Source organism: Ochlerotatus camptorhynchus, unplaced genomic scaffold, assembly GCF_037179485.1.
Source record: "Ochlerotatus camptorhynchus isolate MF236.1 unplaced genomic scaffold, CSIRO-AGI_Acam_v1.1 ptg000577l, whole genome shotgun sequence".
Classification (NCBI taxonomy): domain Eukaryota; kingdom Metazoa; phylum Arthropoda; class Insecta; order Diptera; family Culicidae; genus Ochlerotatus; species Ochlerotatus camptorhynchus.
Genome location: NW_027041058.1, coordinates 3,345,155 through 3,361,064, shown reverse-complemented (window position 1 = coordinate 3,361,064; position 15,910 = coordinate 3,345,155). Strand labels below are relative to the sequence as shown.

At 38.4% G+C, this 15,910-nt stretch overlaps 1 protein-coding gene across 1 annotated transcript in view; it reads left to right on the top strand.

The window, feature by feature from the left end:
• LOC135713743 (calcyphosin-like protein) overlaps positions 1-7,141 on the top strand; it is a 30,377-nt gene extending 23,236 nt beyond the window's left edge. Inside the window, exons 2-4 of the mRNA XM_065236973.1 lie at positions 6,023-6,300; positions 6,363-6,515; positions 6,580-7,141. Coding sequence (XP_065093045.1) covers positions 6,023-6,300; positions 6,363-6,515; positions 6,580-6,796 — 648 coding nt within the window. The 3' untranslated portion in view covers positions 6,797-7,141. The remainder of the gene's footprint in view (positions 1-6,022; positions 6,301-6,362; positions 6,516-6,579) is intronic.
• Positions 7,142-15,910: the final 8,769 nt, after the last annotated feature.

Here is a 15,910-nt window from a genome sequence, read left to right as displayed (position 1 = left end):
TCTTTTTGACCAAGCATTGCCCGACTTATATCATCATCTTCAAAAAAATTATGACTGCCAATTTTGTTTCATCACTTAAGGCTGTGCCATATTTTGCGGTTTTTGACGAATGACCTTCCTTTATCAACTTAGCCTCTGTTGCAATATATCTACTAGTATTAAATTGATCCATAACTTTTTGTGTTGACCATGAATAAGACAATAACGATAAAATTAATAATTTTTCACTTCTTGCAGTGGATGCATTGGAAAACTTTTCCTTCATGTTTTCTAAAACTTCTTTGAGTTCATTCACTTCGTCAGCCTCAGGCTCGAAGTTGAAAAGATTCTTTCTAATACCTTCGTTGATTTCACGGTGCTTCTTCTCGGGGTAGTGGATGTAGTTGAGTTTTCCCACGTCTATCGGTGATACCTGGATTCCTGCAATGCCTCGGTTGAATATCTCGATGTTGACTGGTTGAGTAAATTCTTGGTACGATTGAACTGAAGTAACTGATGTCATTGATGGTACAGTTGTAAGGCTTTCACAGCTCGGTACGACAGGTACTATCACTGTAGTTGGCATCTTTGAGCTTCCGGCAACATGCTGTTCCTCGTTTGAGATGAAAAGAGCTTGTTTATCAACACGAAGACGACAGGAGGTGCAAATGCGAAAACCAGTATTCAATCCTGATGCTTCAGAATATCCAATCGATTGTAATTTCTGGATGGTAATATTCGAAATATTCCTCAGCTCTTTCGAGCACTTGACTTCCTCGAACGGCCGAATGCACCTGATAAAACATGCTCGTTCACTCATGTTGCTTCCTGTATTAAAAAATTTAAAAATAATAATCTTTAAAAATGATTTCATTGAAATACAACTGAACGTTATGCTTACCTTTTAACCAAATGGTGTTACACTTATTTCCTATGATAACTTTTTAAGATGTATGCGGTAAAAAGCAATCTTTGTGATCAACTGCTTGTTTTCACCATTCAAACTCATTTAAGTATCAGATCGATAGGTATAATTTCTACATTAGGTACAGACAGATGTTTTTGGTGTTCACTACTACAGTGTTGAGTATTTGACTTATTACCGTTAAGATCACTGATACAACTATGCAAAATTGAAGACAATGAATAAAAAAGAAAATTAATCGCTAGTTTGAGCATCATTTCACTTTTATTTAGTTCTAGCTCAATATTCATCAAATGAATTTTTTAGTTTTGTTAGTAACGATACCTTTTCATGGTATCAAAAATTATGAGAAATTAATTTTTTTAAAAAGAAATATATTTTTTTTTTCATTGAAACAAACGAATTTTTTTACAGTGTATATTTTTAACATTATTGCCAAAATAATATCTACAACTTTGCTCAAGACACCAAATTAATCGAACAAAGCGTTTCAGCAATATAAATTTTTTAACTCATTAGTACTATTTTTACACAGGCCCTGTTAGAAAAGTAGTCGTGATTCAATGTGATGAACTGATAACACAAATTGGCATCTTTACTAAAAAAGAACAACTGTCCAAATTTTCATCAAAATCGGAGACGACAAATTAAAAAAAAAAATTAAAAAATTCGTCAATCTGTAGAGAATTGCTCATGTGTGTTGTACAAAGTACAACAGCGCGAGTAACGGAGGGTTAAAGGAAAATTCCAAGGAAAAACTGATGAGAATTTTATGGAGATCTTGAGAAGAACAGCAGGTTTATTTTAATAAGATTTCTGAAGAGAATGAGGTGAGTTCATAAAAAGTTTTGAGGAGAAATTCAAAGGGATCGAATACTCAGGATCGTTTGAAAGGAATTCTAAGGAGGATTCCGTGGAAGTCCTTAGGATAAGGGAATTCCAATTTTTCTGTTTAAAATTTTAACAAGAATTTCATGGAAATTCTGGACAGAATTCTGGTATTAAAAGCATGGGAAATCTAACAAGAATTGTATGGGGATTATTTATTTGAAACCGAAAAAAATGAATCCCGAATTTTTGTTTAGTGAGTTTAGGTTTTCACACGTATATTTTTTATCAAAGTCCGGCATCTTCAATATTTTACTAGCGACGAACAATTTGCAATATTGTTGAGTAAATAAAATAAGACGAATAACTTATGATAATTATGCAGCAAATGAGCAAATTGGTAAAGACTACCCAAGTAACAATTTTGGTTTCATGAGGGTTCTGTAGATCATGATTTAGACTTGTAGAATGCTATAAAACCTCGATAAAACCTGCAATGTTACTTGAGTAGAGAGGGTCTAGTATAAGAGAGGAGCTGACTGGCTGATTTTGAGCCAAACGAACTGTCAAAGCCAGTCCTAAGTAAATGTTGGACTAACATACCTTTCCTATCCCTACCAGTTGTAAGGACGTGGCCAGGACAATCCTTAACTGTTGGAGCGGGATATGCCTTTATCTGGGAGATAGTAATTATTTCCTACTTACTATCTGTCCAGTAATAGATATCCGTCTGGCTCTTAACAGTTTTGAATTCGTACCACCTACGAAATTGTGCAACTTGTTCGATGCTAATGCTAACGAACTGTCAAAGCCAGAGCCAATCGAGCAGTGCCTATCTTGATTGCATTAGCAGTGTTGCTAGAAATCGCCTAGGCATAGGTTGCCATGGCAGTTTGTTTTGAATCCGCTTCTCTCTTATACTAGACCCTCTCTAGTAAAGACTGGCTCTTGCTCTCTAACTGATTCTGGCCGTAAGCAAGGTTGCAAAGACTCATTTCAGCTAAAATAATGTTTTTTCGGAATAATAAAACCAAAAGATGGTATGATGGCATGTTTTACTTGTAACTTACAAGAAGAGGTTACAAAGTATGCGCTGGAAACATAAAACCTGTAAATTTTGCTTTCTATGAGTCACAATCAGCGATTTGCTGATCGCTGAGTGAGTGAGTGAGTGAGTGAGTGAGTGAGTTTGTGAAAAATCGCTGATTGTGACTCTCATGAAGTGAAATTAACAGGTTTAATATGTCAAACACATTCTTTGCAACCTCTTCTTGTATCTTACCTATTCAAAATATGATCATTGCATCTAATTATTTCATAATTTAAAAAACACATTGTTTTAGCTGAAATAAGTATTTGCAACCTTTGCCGTAAGTTCAAAATTATAGATATTTCCCGGTTTTCCGGTCGAGTCTCCGGCTACTTTTCAAATCCCCGATTACTTCCCAGTTTTCCGAGTTTTCCCAGTTCGCTGGCCATCCTGTTTCATAACCCCAAAACATGAGTCTTTGCAAAAATGGTAAACATGGATTATAGTTTAGAGGTCTCGCAAACGGTTTGAACTTTGTGTGGGATTAGTTCTTGATGACCAAAATGGTCAAAGTAGAATATGTGGTTGCTATGACAATGACCAACAACCCTGTTTTTGTTGTGAAAAAAAACGGAAACATAGGGTAGAGGAACGAGGGCTAATACGCGCCCCCTAATGAAATAATGGACTACCAGTTCTTATTGATTAAACATATACGTTCTATTTTAGTGAAATTATTAGTCTGATGAATTTTCGTGATGATACTGTAAACGTCATATTCAGCCCAATCGGACATGATTAAGGGGTAGCGCAAAACCGTCACAGTTGGGTTTTTTTTAAACCAAAAAATCACCCAATACAAGCAGGAATGAATATCTCGATACTTTAAATTGAAATGGATTAGCCTAAAGCCTGTTTTGATATGTCGGAAAAAGCATATATCAATACCTGAGCAGGAGAAAAGCACTTTTAAAACATTAACTAGGGGAAATGGATGTAATGTCGGCCTAAATGCCCCTAATTTGGGCCCATACATAAATTCAGCAATCGAATAAATTTTCAATAGCGACCAGGAATACCCATCAGTACCGTCCCAATGACGTGTACACATACAATTGATAAATAGCAGATTTTTAGCGATGGGCCTAATCTTAGATCCATAGGCCAACATTAGAGCCATATCCCCTATTTTGTTTGTATTACTTCTGGGTGAAGTTAACGATTTACTTAGGAGAAATGTCGGCTTCGGCAATACCTTAACCTATTATCGTCAGGGGGTAAACAAAGTCCTAGAGTACTCAAACTTGGCCAATAGATGCTCTGAAACACAATGTATCCATATGCCAAAATTGAGCTCTCAAGGACGTTGTTTACCCCCTGACGATAATAGGTTAAGGTATTACCGAAGCGGACATTTTCCCTACTTGAAGATGCTAATTTCAAATAACAGATTAAAGTGGTAATTTTTATACGATAGTTCAGGAGATGAAAGTAGGGAAAATGTCTCTAATGTTGGCCTATGGATCTAAGATTGAAACTTTAGTCGATTGCTGAATTTATGTATGGGCCCAAATTAGGGACACTTAGGCCGACATTACCTGCATTTCCCCTATATAGGGGAAATGTTGGCTTCGGCAATACCTCAACCTATTATCGTCAGGGGGTAAACAACGTCCTTGAGAGCTCAATTTTGGCATGTGGATACATTATGTTTCAGAGCATCTATTGGCCAAATTTGAGAGCTCTAGGACTTTGCTTACCCCCTAACGATAATAGGTTAAGGTATTGCCGAAGTCAACATTTCCCCTAGTTGATAGTTCCGTTTGGGAGTTTGGTAAAGAGAGATGATCAACCCGATTCGTACCTACCTCAAAGCTGTCCTTGTTCGTTTTCTACTCTCTATATGCAATTTTCACACTGCCGTACTATAACGGAACTATCAATTCTATACTATACTATAATATATTATTGTATAAAAATTACCACTTTAGTCTGTTATTTGAAATTTGCATCTTCAACTATGTAAATCCTTCACGCAGAAGTAATATAAACAAAATAGTTAAAGTACATAACTCTAGATGGGAGATTACCATCATTTACTGTCATAGGTCGAAAGGAACAGTAGCAACACCTCCCCTACCCATGGCTCCTCGATATCGTCAAGTCGACGATGACAGGAGCACATACCGTGGTAGAGGTAACAATAGCTGCAATTTCCAAACCTACGACTAGATGCCTACGACCAGATAACAACATGAGTACGGTACAATCGGTTTTAAACACATCCCAACAAACAATTAGAGTTGATTAAATGCTGAACAAGCTAGTTTTTAGCTAAATAAGCTATTTTTTGTCTGAATTAGGCCTTATTCAGCTTTCAATGTTCATTGGGATCGACGGTACATGAGCAAATCGGTGATCATCTCTTTTTGCCAGTGGTGGCGGGGGAGGGGGGGTTGGGCAACCCCTCACCATCCCTCTTCAACTGGGGAGTTTGGTAAAGAGAGATGATCAACCCGATTCGTACCTTCCTCAAAGTTGTGCACGTTTGATTAGGTATTATCGCATTAATGACCCTTCGCTCAATTTCAACTTCTATGCAATTTTCTCACTGCTGTACTCTAAAACCACAGACAAACAGACATAACACATTGAATATTTCTCACTGTAAAACATCGTCGCTAAAACATTACCGCCATCTGTTGAGTACACTGTGGTGGGTAGTACGCTGAACAGATGACGGTAGTGTGTAAACGTCAAACGCTAGGGAACTGTCTATGCGCGCCACAGGTGGAGGTACTACCAACTACGATACTTTTAAATTGACCGTTAAATGCCTTTTCGATGAACAACTCGCGAGTTTTATGTCTGTTTGTCTGTGCTAAAACCATTGTTTTATACGAAATCTTTAATTTTTACGAAATTTGGATTCAACGACTCAAAATTAAGTAAAATAAGTAATTACACGGAACACAGCACCAGCATTAATGCTGATTTTGATAAGATTTATGGGAACAGTTTAAAGTTGCATATTTTATCACTTCAACCAAATTGTGCGTTTAGAGTGGTAGAATGCGTCGTTTGTTAGCGAAAACGTTTCAAAAGTACTACTTAATGAAATGCTATACAAATTATCTTATAACAATATCATAAAAAAGGATTGTTGAAAAACGAAAATTGATCTCAACTTCACCCCGTTTTACGGTACCCACTACTCCTTACTGAATTTATCATCCGTTTCTTCTTCTTTTGTTTCCCAGATGGCACATCGTCCCGTCAGTGCAATGTCGCGTCAAGAATCGGAAATGATCAACCGCAGCCGTCGGGCTCTGTCGTCGGGCACGCTTACGGACTCGATCGAGAAGCTTCGTCACATGTGCCTTGCTCGGGGTGCGTCGGGGATCCTGGGCTTGGGTCGGTGCTTCCGCCGCATGGACGACGACGGCAGCAAGGCGCTCTCGCTGGAAGAGTTCATCAAGGGTTTGCTCGACACCGGACTGGACGTCACCAACGAGGAAGCAACTGAGATGTTCAACAAGTAAGAACCGTCTGAAGATTGCCGTTAAGATCGATCACCCAAAAGGTTAATCTTTTTTTAAGGTTCGACACCGACGGAAGCGGTTCGATCAACATGACCGAGTTTCTGATTGCTATTCGGCCAAATATGTCCGAATCCAGGAAGAACATCGTCAGTCAAGCGTTCGTTAAATTGGACAAGACCGGAGATGGAACCATTACCGTTGATGATTTAAAGTAATGTTACCCTTCAGTGGAAATATGTACAATTAATACTAACTGATTCGCACATTACTTGCAGGAACGTTTACTCGGTCAAGAACCACCCGCTGTACATTAGCGGTGAGGAGACGGAGGACGTCATCCTGCGGAAGTTTTTGGCCAATTTCGAAGAGAACGGCAACGTCGATGGGACCGTCACCAAGGAGGAGTTCCTGAACTACTATGCAGGCCTTAGCGCTTCGATCGATTCGGATGCCTATTTTGATCTGATGGTTCGCCAGGCTTACAAGCTGTAAGCGGTGAATATTATCATGAACAACCCGCAGCGCTGGTTACCAGCCGCGATTCTCTAAAGTATTTTAAGTCGTTACAAAATGCAACAATATTATTATTTATTGTTTTATTACTAAATATGTTGTGCAGCATACTACCAAAAAAAGCAAACAATGATAAAGGTCGCTTGACAAGCGAGAGTGCAAGTTTATTTGATTATTCTGCAAACTGCCTTTGTCGATTTGAACAAGTAGTGTTTTTAAAATGTCGTTTAAACATTCCCTAAGTTAACTGAGAAAAAAAAATGTTTTTTAAATTTTGACAATTGATCCACACGATCTGTGACAATGCAAGAGTAAAATTAATGTTCTGGAAAATGGTTGATGAGTTTTACTTCGGAAAGAAAGTTCTCCACGTCTGGACATTTATATCTGCTGAAATACCATCATTAAAAAAATAGATTAACTAACAAGGCTCACCGTCAACAGCGTACTTTGAGAGAGCAGCCCATTAGATTAAAGGCAAAATTATCAGGATAATTAACATGAAGCGTTCTTGATAGCTTCTTAATGTTTCGCCTCGACTTCTTTAAACCTGATTTTTTGTGAACTACAATAAAACAAACTAATCATAAAATGTGTTTTTTTTTTTCCCTTGATGTGTTTTCCGTTGATCTTGTTTTCCATGCTGAGCACCAATGCTACCGACGCGAGGGAGACAGCTCTCACACCTGGACCCTACCTATCGACCCATCAACTCATGAACCGGGGACCAACGGCTTTAATTCCCTCTGGCGTGATCAGAGATGTTATGCCTCAGAACATCCCGGCGGCGCCGACTGGGATTGAACCCAGGCCTGCTGGGGTGAAAGGTCGCTAGTATCCAATCTACGAAGTATAATAACAACGCTAACGCTAACAAATGAGCAAAAGTTATACCAGTTTGTTTAATTGTGTTCAAGAATAATCGCTATTCACACACAATTTTTTCCGCCCCAAAAAAGTTGGAACCCCCTTGTTTATGTTAATACCGTGAGGTACTGTAAGAAGTTTGCTCGCTCTGAAAAAAGTTAATTTTTTGATTTATTTTTATTATTATTAGGGTGGGTCAAGTTTGTATAGTGGATTATAAGCCCCTGTTCCCCACTGCTCTGTATGTGTATTGAGGTCCCCAAAACGGTGCCAAATTTGAACGAATTTGGTTATGATCTGGATTTGCGACAGAATTTTATCTTTTGTATGGGAAACGAAACGAACTTATTTATTTGCTTGCCAATACAATACAATTATTGTTCAAATTTCACCAAATCTCGGGTATACTATGCAGAACAACTTTGTTGAAGACTGACTTCTGAGAAAAAGTTATTTTTATATTCATTTAGACCTATTGCTCCGCGCATACCTTCAGGCGTATATATGATTTTGTAAGACGTGAAATAAGTTTAGTTTAGTTTTCTTTATTAACGAGTCTTTCAGCCTTGGTGTGGGGTGTGGTTCGTCTCGTAGTGAAATAAGTGTCTAAAGTGAAATATTTGTAACTTTTTGTACAAATATCAAATCGATGTGCAGTCTTCAACAAAGTTGCTTAGTACAGTATTCTTAATCTAAATCCGATATTTGGTAAAATTTGAGTAATATTTGGAATAGGATCGTTCCGTTTCCCATACATTTTCACATACAAAATTAAAAATTCTCAACCAAATCGAGATTAAAACCAACTACGATCAAATTTTGCACAGTTTTTGGAGACCTCGATACGCATTGAAAGAGCAGTGGGGGACAGGAGGTTGTAAAGTTGATCCACCCCAACCTGCATGCTTTCGGACTTGTTTCGTGTGACCTTCGCCGAGTCAGTAGAGTACTACCGGACTACTTCGCGATTGGGATGATCCGACTACCTGTGCGCTTGCTTGTACAAAGGGTAAGGAACTGCAAGCAACCAAGGCACATTGCAGCCTTCTACTGCAACAAGCCATGCTGCGATCTACACAGAAAAAAAATCTGAATTTTAACTATCGTGTAAAATCTCCCCTCGTTTAATTTTGAGCTACAATTGGCATAAACAACGAAATCGTTTACAAGCTTGCATACAATATTTCTAATTTATGCGATATTGCGCTTAAATTTACACGAAATATCGTGTAAATTTATGCCAATTCTAGCGTTGATGTGATGTGAATTTTTCAAACAGTGTATGTGGGGGAGAAGCATACGCAGGGTTCATGCACCGTTCGAAAAATTCATGTAAATTTATGCGAGATATAGCGCACATAAAATTAACGCTAGATTTGGCATAAATTTACGCGATATTTCGTGTAAATTTAAGCGCAATATCGCATAAATTAGAAATATTGTATGCAAGCTTGTAAGCGATTTCGCTGTTTATGTCAAGTATAGCTCAAAATTAAACGAAGGGAGATTTTACACGATAGTTAAAATTCAGAATTTTTTCTGTGTGTAGTAGGGTGTCCCAAAATTGCACTATGTCTGGAAATCTGGGGGCTCAACCTCCAAATGATAGCTAAGGGTGTTACAAACATACTTTTGTATGGCGGCAACTCTGGGAAATGTTGTTTAGAGGTCGCCTCGACGAGATTTTTGAATAAAGTCAATTTTTCATAGCTATTATCCAATAAATATTTTTAGTTCTTTAAATTTCAGTGAAATCTCACCCTTTAAATGTTTTGCAGATTCCCAAGGGTCAAAACTATAAGAGAAAAAATTGCTACGGCATGTTCTGTGTCCAATTTGTTACTTACAATTTTTCAAATTCTCTAAAATGATGTTTTTTGTTGTACATCACTGCATTCAATCATCAAAAGTGGGTATCAAATATAGCGCTATTATCAATCAAATGCAGCAGAAATAATGAGAAATTTTATAAGCAAAAACTTTGCCCAGACACTTTAACCTCATTTTTAACCGTTAAAAAGTTATTCGTGATTTACTGTGGAAAGAAAAGTTCAGAATTTCAATACTTGCAGTATGTCCACCAGCAAATCAAACTTTCATTGAAATCGATAAATACAAATCACCTACTTTGTTGCAAATCACTTGATAAAATTTGTTTCGAAGGTTCTAGAATTCAATAAAAGGATATATGAGTGGAGAGGGATCACACAATTTATTAGTTTCCATTTGATTGCCGTAGCAAGCAGAACCAAAAAAGAAAATCATGTCACCAAAAACCAAGCTCAACTCGGATCTCATCACCGGTATTGCGAGGAAGCATTTGCCCAGAAACCGTTTGCCGTCGGAAGTGGCCGTCATCAGGTACTTTCGACAAGGGGCCTCATAGCCTAGTCAGTAAAGGCACGGTATTACCAAGCCGGAGGCGGCGGGTTCGATTCCCGGTCCGGTCGAGGGAATCTTTCGGGTTGCAAATTTTCTCGACTTCCCTGGGCATAGAGTATCATTGTGCTTGCCACACAATATACAAATTCATGCATTGGTATTGGCATCGAAACCTCTCAATTAATAACTGTGGACGTGCATTTAGAACACTAAGTTGAGAGCACGCAAAAAGCTAATATGCACTAAGCAATAAGCTTGAAATGCGAATAAGAAGAAGAAGAAGGTACTTTCGATTCAAGCATAAAACCCACCAACTTTCAATCGGAAGAAGCATTCAAGTTGTGGCTACCGAAACTGCTTGCATATCAATGGTACACTGCTTGAGAAGTTTTTCGGAAACTCAACCGGAACTTTGTTTGTCACCTGCTGGCTCCATAATTCTGCACGGACAGTATCGTTTCGTAGCTTTTCATCGATGTGGTTCACGCTTATGCTGAAGAAGTAACTCAACCGCATCCTACACATCTTCAAAGCTGGCAATAGCTCTGATTTTTCTTCTTGAAGGAGGGGGCGACCCCAGCGTAGTGGTTAACATCTATACCTCTCACGCCAAAGTCACGAGTTCAAATCTCACCTCCGGACAAGTCACGAATGACCCAAGAGTGTTAAAGTGACTATAATAAAAAAAAAGAAAAAAAAAAAAGTCTTCTTGAAGGCCTTACTTTGGCGTTGCCATGTCACAACGAGCTTGGCAACCCTCCTATCAACGTTCCGCTTGAGCTGGTGCGAAAGTCCGGCTTGATTCCAAATCTTCACAGCTTCGGTAGCCACAACTTGAATGCTATTCCCATTGAATGTTGTTGGGTTTCATGCTTGAATCGAAAGTACCTGATGATGTCCAACTCCGACGACAAACGGTTTCTGGGCAAATGCTTCCTCGCAATACCGGTGATGAGATCCGACTTGAGCTTGGTTTTTGATGACATGATTTTGTTTTTTGATTCTGCTTGCTACGGCAATCAAATGGAAACTAGTAAATTGTGTGATCCCTCTCCGCTCATATATCCTCCTATTGAATTCTAGAACCTTCGAAACAAATTTTATCAAGTGATTTGCAACAAAGTAGATGATTTGTATTTATAGATTTCAATGAAAGTTTGATTTGCTGGTGGACATACTGCAAGTATTGAAATTCTGAACTTTTCTTTCCACAGTAAATCACGAATAACTTTTTAACGGTTAAAAATGAGGTTAAGTGTCTGGGGCAAAGTTTTTACTTATAAAATGTCCCATATTTCTGCTGCATTTGATTGATAATGACGCTATGTTTGATACCCACTTTTGATGATTGAATGCAGTGATGCACAACAAAAAACATCATTTTAGAGAATTTGAAAAATTGTAAGTAACAAATTGGACACAGAACATGCCGTAGCAATTTTTTCTCTTATAGTTTTGACCCTTGGGAATCTGCGAAAAATATAAAAGGGTGAGATTTCACCGAAATTTAAAGATATAAAAATATTTATTGAATAATAGCTATGAAAAATGGATTTTTTACAAAAATCTCGTCGGGGCGACCTCTAAACAACATTTCCCAGAGTTGCTGCCATACAAAAGTTTGTTTGTAACACCCTTAGCTATCATTTGGAGGTTGAGCCCCCGGATTTCCAGACATAGTGCAATTTTTGGACACTCTAGTGTGTAGTGCTCTTCCAAAACGTGTTTATTGTTTGGGAAATCCGCATGCTCTCGCTTATGGGTCATGGGTTTGCTGTCAGTTTTTATCTCACCACTACTGACAACATGGCGCCACCATCCTATGGACAAAAAGTTAACCGGAAAAGTAATGTATGGTGATTTGAACATTTTTCCAAAACTATCGATTTTGGAAGCGAAAACAGAAAAACAAATTTGATAGGGGTGTGCGTAAAAAAATTACTCAGCACTAAAAAAAAATCCCTAAAAAGGTCAAAATTTCGTTAAAATCAAAATGTCCAGGTTTTCTACATATTTAATTAATTGCCGTATTTTTTTTTACTAGCGACATCTGTTGCAAAAATAAACCATGCTTTTAATCCATTGTCCAACTACAAACAGCAGAGAGCCAGTGTTGCCAGATTGTTTTCCAGCTTACCGTCGCAGACTTCAAGCTTTTGTCTCAGATATTTTATTTATTTTAAGTTAGAAATTAAAAAGTCCGGCATTTCGATTATTGGAATCCCAGAGTCTTGATGACACTTTCTGTTGCTATGATCTTGATAGCGGCGCCGGTGGTGTAGTGGTAAATGTGATTGCCTCTCACCCCAAAAGGCCTGGGTTCAATCCCAGTCGGAGCCACCGGGATTTTCTGAGGCATAAAATCTCTGATCACGGAAGGGAAGGAAAGCCGTTGATGCTTCACATCAATACGAACTCGATTTTTGTACACTGAGGCAAATAGACCTAAGAATTTCATAAGGCTCGACTTATGAACAACATATATGAATTTCATAAGCGTGACTTATGAATGATTTTCGGGTAACATGAGGTAGCTCTTATATGCCTTTAACCATTTCATTTTCCCAAGCGTTGAAAGACGAGTGGTCACCCCCTAACCTCAACCTCCATTTTCCGGTTCCAGTCTACTCCGATTTATTATTTTTTTGTCAACATTATTTTTCATAAGGCAAATCAATGAAATTCACACTCATTTCTTAAGGCTAAAATTCATAAGGGTTTCTTATGGAATTTTTACGTTCTTTTGGCAGCGTGTAAATGAGCAGTATGGATTTCGCCATGGGCATTCAACTACTCATTAACTCCTAAGAGTTAACAATTTAATTCGTCCAAACAAATCTGAAGGCTGCCAACTGGAGTTGCTCTTCAAGACATAGAAAAAAGCATTCGACAGTGTTTGGCATGAAGGTTTGGTTGCTAAATTAAAAAGGTTAATTTTCCACTCTATATTATGAAATTATTTAACTGGCAGAACTCTACAGGTAAATATCAAAATTTCAAATCTAAACTACTACCTGTTAAAGCTGGAGTTCTCAAGGGTAGCATTTTTGGGCCTATATTGTATAACACTTTCCCTTCAGACCTCCCTGATTTGCCTCAGGGTTGTCACAAATCTTTGTTCGCTGATATGCAGTTGTGTGTGTGTGTGTGTGTGTGTGTGTGTGTGTGTGTGTGTGTGTGTGTGTGTGTGTGTGCGCGTATGTGTGTGTTTGTGTGTGTGTGTGTGTGTGTGTGTGTGTGTGTGTGTGTGTGTGTGTGTGTGTGTCTGTGTGTGTGTGTGTGTGTGTGTGTGTGTGTGTGTGTGTGTGTGTGTGTGTGTGTGTGTGTGTGTGTGTGTGTGTGTGTGTGTGTGTGTGTGTGTGTGTGTGTGTGTGTGTGTGTGTGTGTGTGTGTGTGTGTGTGTGTTTGTGTGTGGGTGTGTGTGTGGGTGTGTGTGTGTGTGTGTGTGTGTGTTCCCTCTAAGTCACTCTGGCCGGGAGTGTTATTGTGGCAGAACTCTCTCTACAATGCCGCATTTACTCTGGGAGTTAGAAGGTGATAGCTCTATTGCAGATCCAGCAGCCCATTTCAGAATGTCTGTAGAGTCACGCCCATTCCAAGGTTATTTTCACTTACAATAAGCCCCTCATGTATGCATCAATTGGATATTAGTATTACACACTTCCAGTTTCAAAATGTTCTTTTGAATCCTGGCACGTATTTAATTTATGCTTTTTTTAAGTATTTGGACTGGTCTCACCATGTTAATTTGATCCTTCAAACAAATGTTCTTGCATTGCCATTAGACTGATGCAAAATTTGAAATTTTTGCTCCACAGTGTTCAAACGGTTTAAAATCAGGTCCTGATTAGCCTCCGAATGTTTAAACTCATTTGATAAGAAACTGACTTGGCACAACCATTTGAAGTTTATATGGAAATTACTATGGGAAAACAAAACTTTTTGTTCATTGTCTTTTAGTCTTTTTACATATTGCACTGTTAACAAATTCTATTGCTATTATTATGGGAATTTTTATCAGCTACATCTTTGCAGAAAATCGTTTTGCAGTCAAACGTCAAATTAAATAGTTATTAATTGTTTAAGAGATTGATAATCTTATGGCATGATTAAGCAACTGTATTGTGTTCAACACTGCATTCTGCAGTGTGACATAGTAGCCATGATTTTTGTCCTCTATTATACGCGCCATAAACACCAATGTTGCCTGCTGAACAGTTGATTGAGCATAATCATTAGACATCAGTGACTTGAATCATTAATAATTTTTGTTCCTTACATTTGATCGAAAAGTGGTCTTCAACAAAGTTGTAACTGAGAAAATTTTCAACAAGCTCAGCATTTTTTAAAGTAGAGTGAACTGGTGAATTTTGAGATAGATATGAACCGAAATTATGGTTTCTCCATAGTAATTCCCATATAAACTTCAAATGGTTTGTGCCAAGTCAGTTTCTCACTAAATGAGTTCAAATTTTGAGAGGCTAATCAGGGCCCAATTTGGAACCGTTTGAGCACTGTGGAGCGAAAACTTCAAATTTTGCATCAGTCCAATTGCCATGGTCATCTGGGAGGAGGTTCGCGTCCAGTGATTTTCCCAGGAACTGTTCGCGGCCACCAGCTACCACCCGTCCTGTCTTGAGCGTTTCCAGCGAGACATCTTTCAGATTGCTCGTAATCTCCGACACCAACGAGAGACCAGCAGACGAGATCTTTTGCAAGCGGAAAACTTGCTGGTTCACGGCAACGTCGGCTACCAAATCACCACCAAAACTAGCGACAGACACATTATCAGTACGTTCCCGGGCTAATACACCAAACGGACCGGGATTTATCTCGCCCACGGTGACGAATCTCTCAACAGAACTACACGCCAAAAGTGCGGCATCCGAACTCAGAGAATCGGGCTCCCGGGAGGCAATGAAAACTGACATCGAACAATGGAACTGAAGCAACGTCGTAGATTTTGGAGGTTAAAACTAGATATATAACTAAATGATAACTTTATGAACACTTGAAACTAAATTTCAGCACACAAATTAACAAATTTAAAGTAAAAAATGTTTAATTCGCTAACGAAAAATGCGCAGCAAAAGAAAAACACATCAGCTTTCAAGCCCGGCCTACTGCGATCAGTCAATTCCGCAAAGGCGATTTTCGCAGTTTTTCGTAAACCATGACTTTTGTTGGAAATTAAACACCAGATCAATCTTCAGCGGACACAAATCAAATATACATGCTAACTTCTGAATATTGCGTTGCATAAAAAACCTGCATGATCAACTTCAACCCGGAATTCGTAATTTGCATTTTTAATCTAATTTTAGTTCTAGAAAATAATCCAAGCAGATATTGATTGAATAATACATAAAGATTCATTCATTTTTCTCATTCATTTCAGCATTGGTTGCATTCCTACAAGAATAATTAATCGCAGTTATGAGTAGGCACTTGAGTCACGCGATCGATTTATATAGAATAGCGGATACAAAATTCAATTCATATCTCACTATCAAACTGATATAACATCTTATCTAATCTACTTCCTTATAGAATTTCAACGTAAACGTAAACAATCTGCGTACTTCCTAAAGGCAATCTGAACACAAATTCACCAACACATGCATTTTGCACCGAAACTCAGGTAAACACAACTTCCATTCCAGTCCGTTCATCCATGTTGCTTTCGCATCCATTTCATTCTGCATTATTCATTCTTCTACCACACACTTCTTCGTCTGACCTTCACGTCTTCATTTCAAGGCAGCACACCCTGCCTCTCCGCAGCCAACTAACAACCATACACCACACCGCATCCACCATCGAAACTAAGCTTCTGCATCGGTT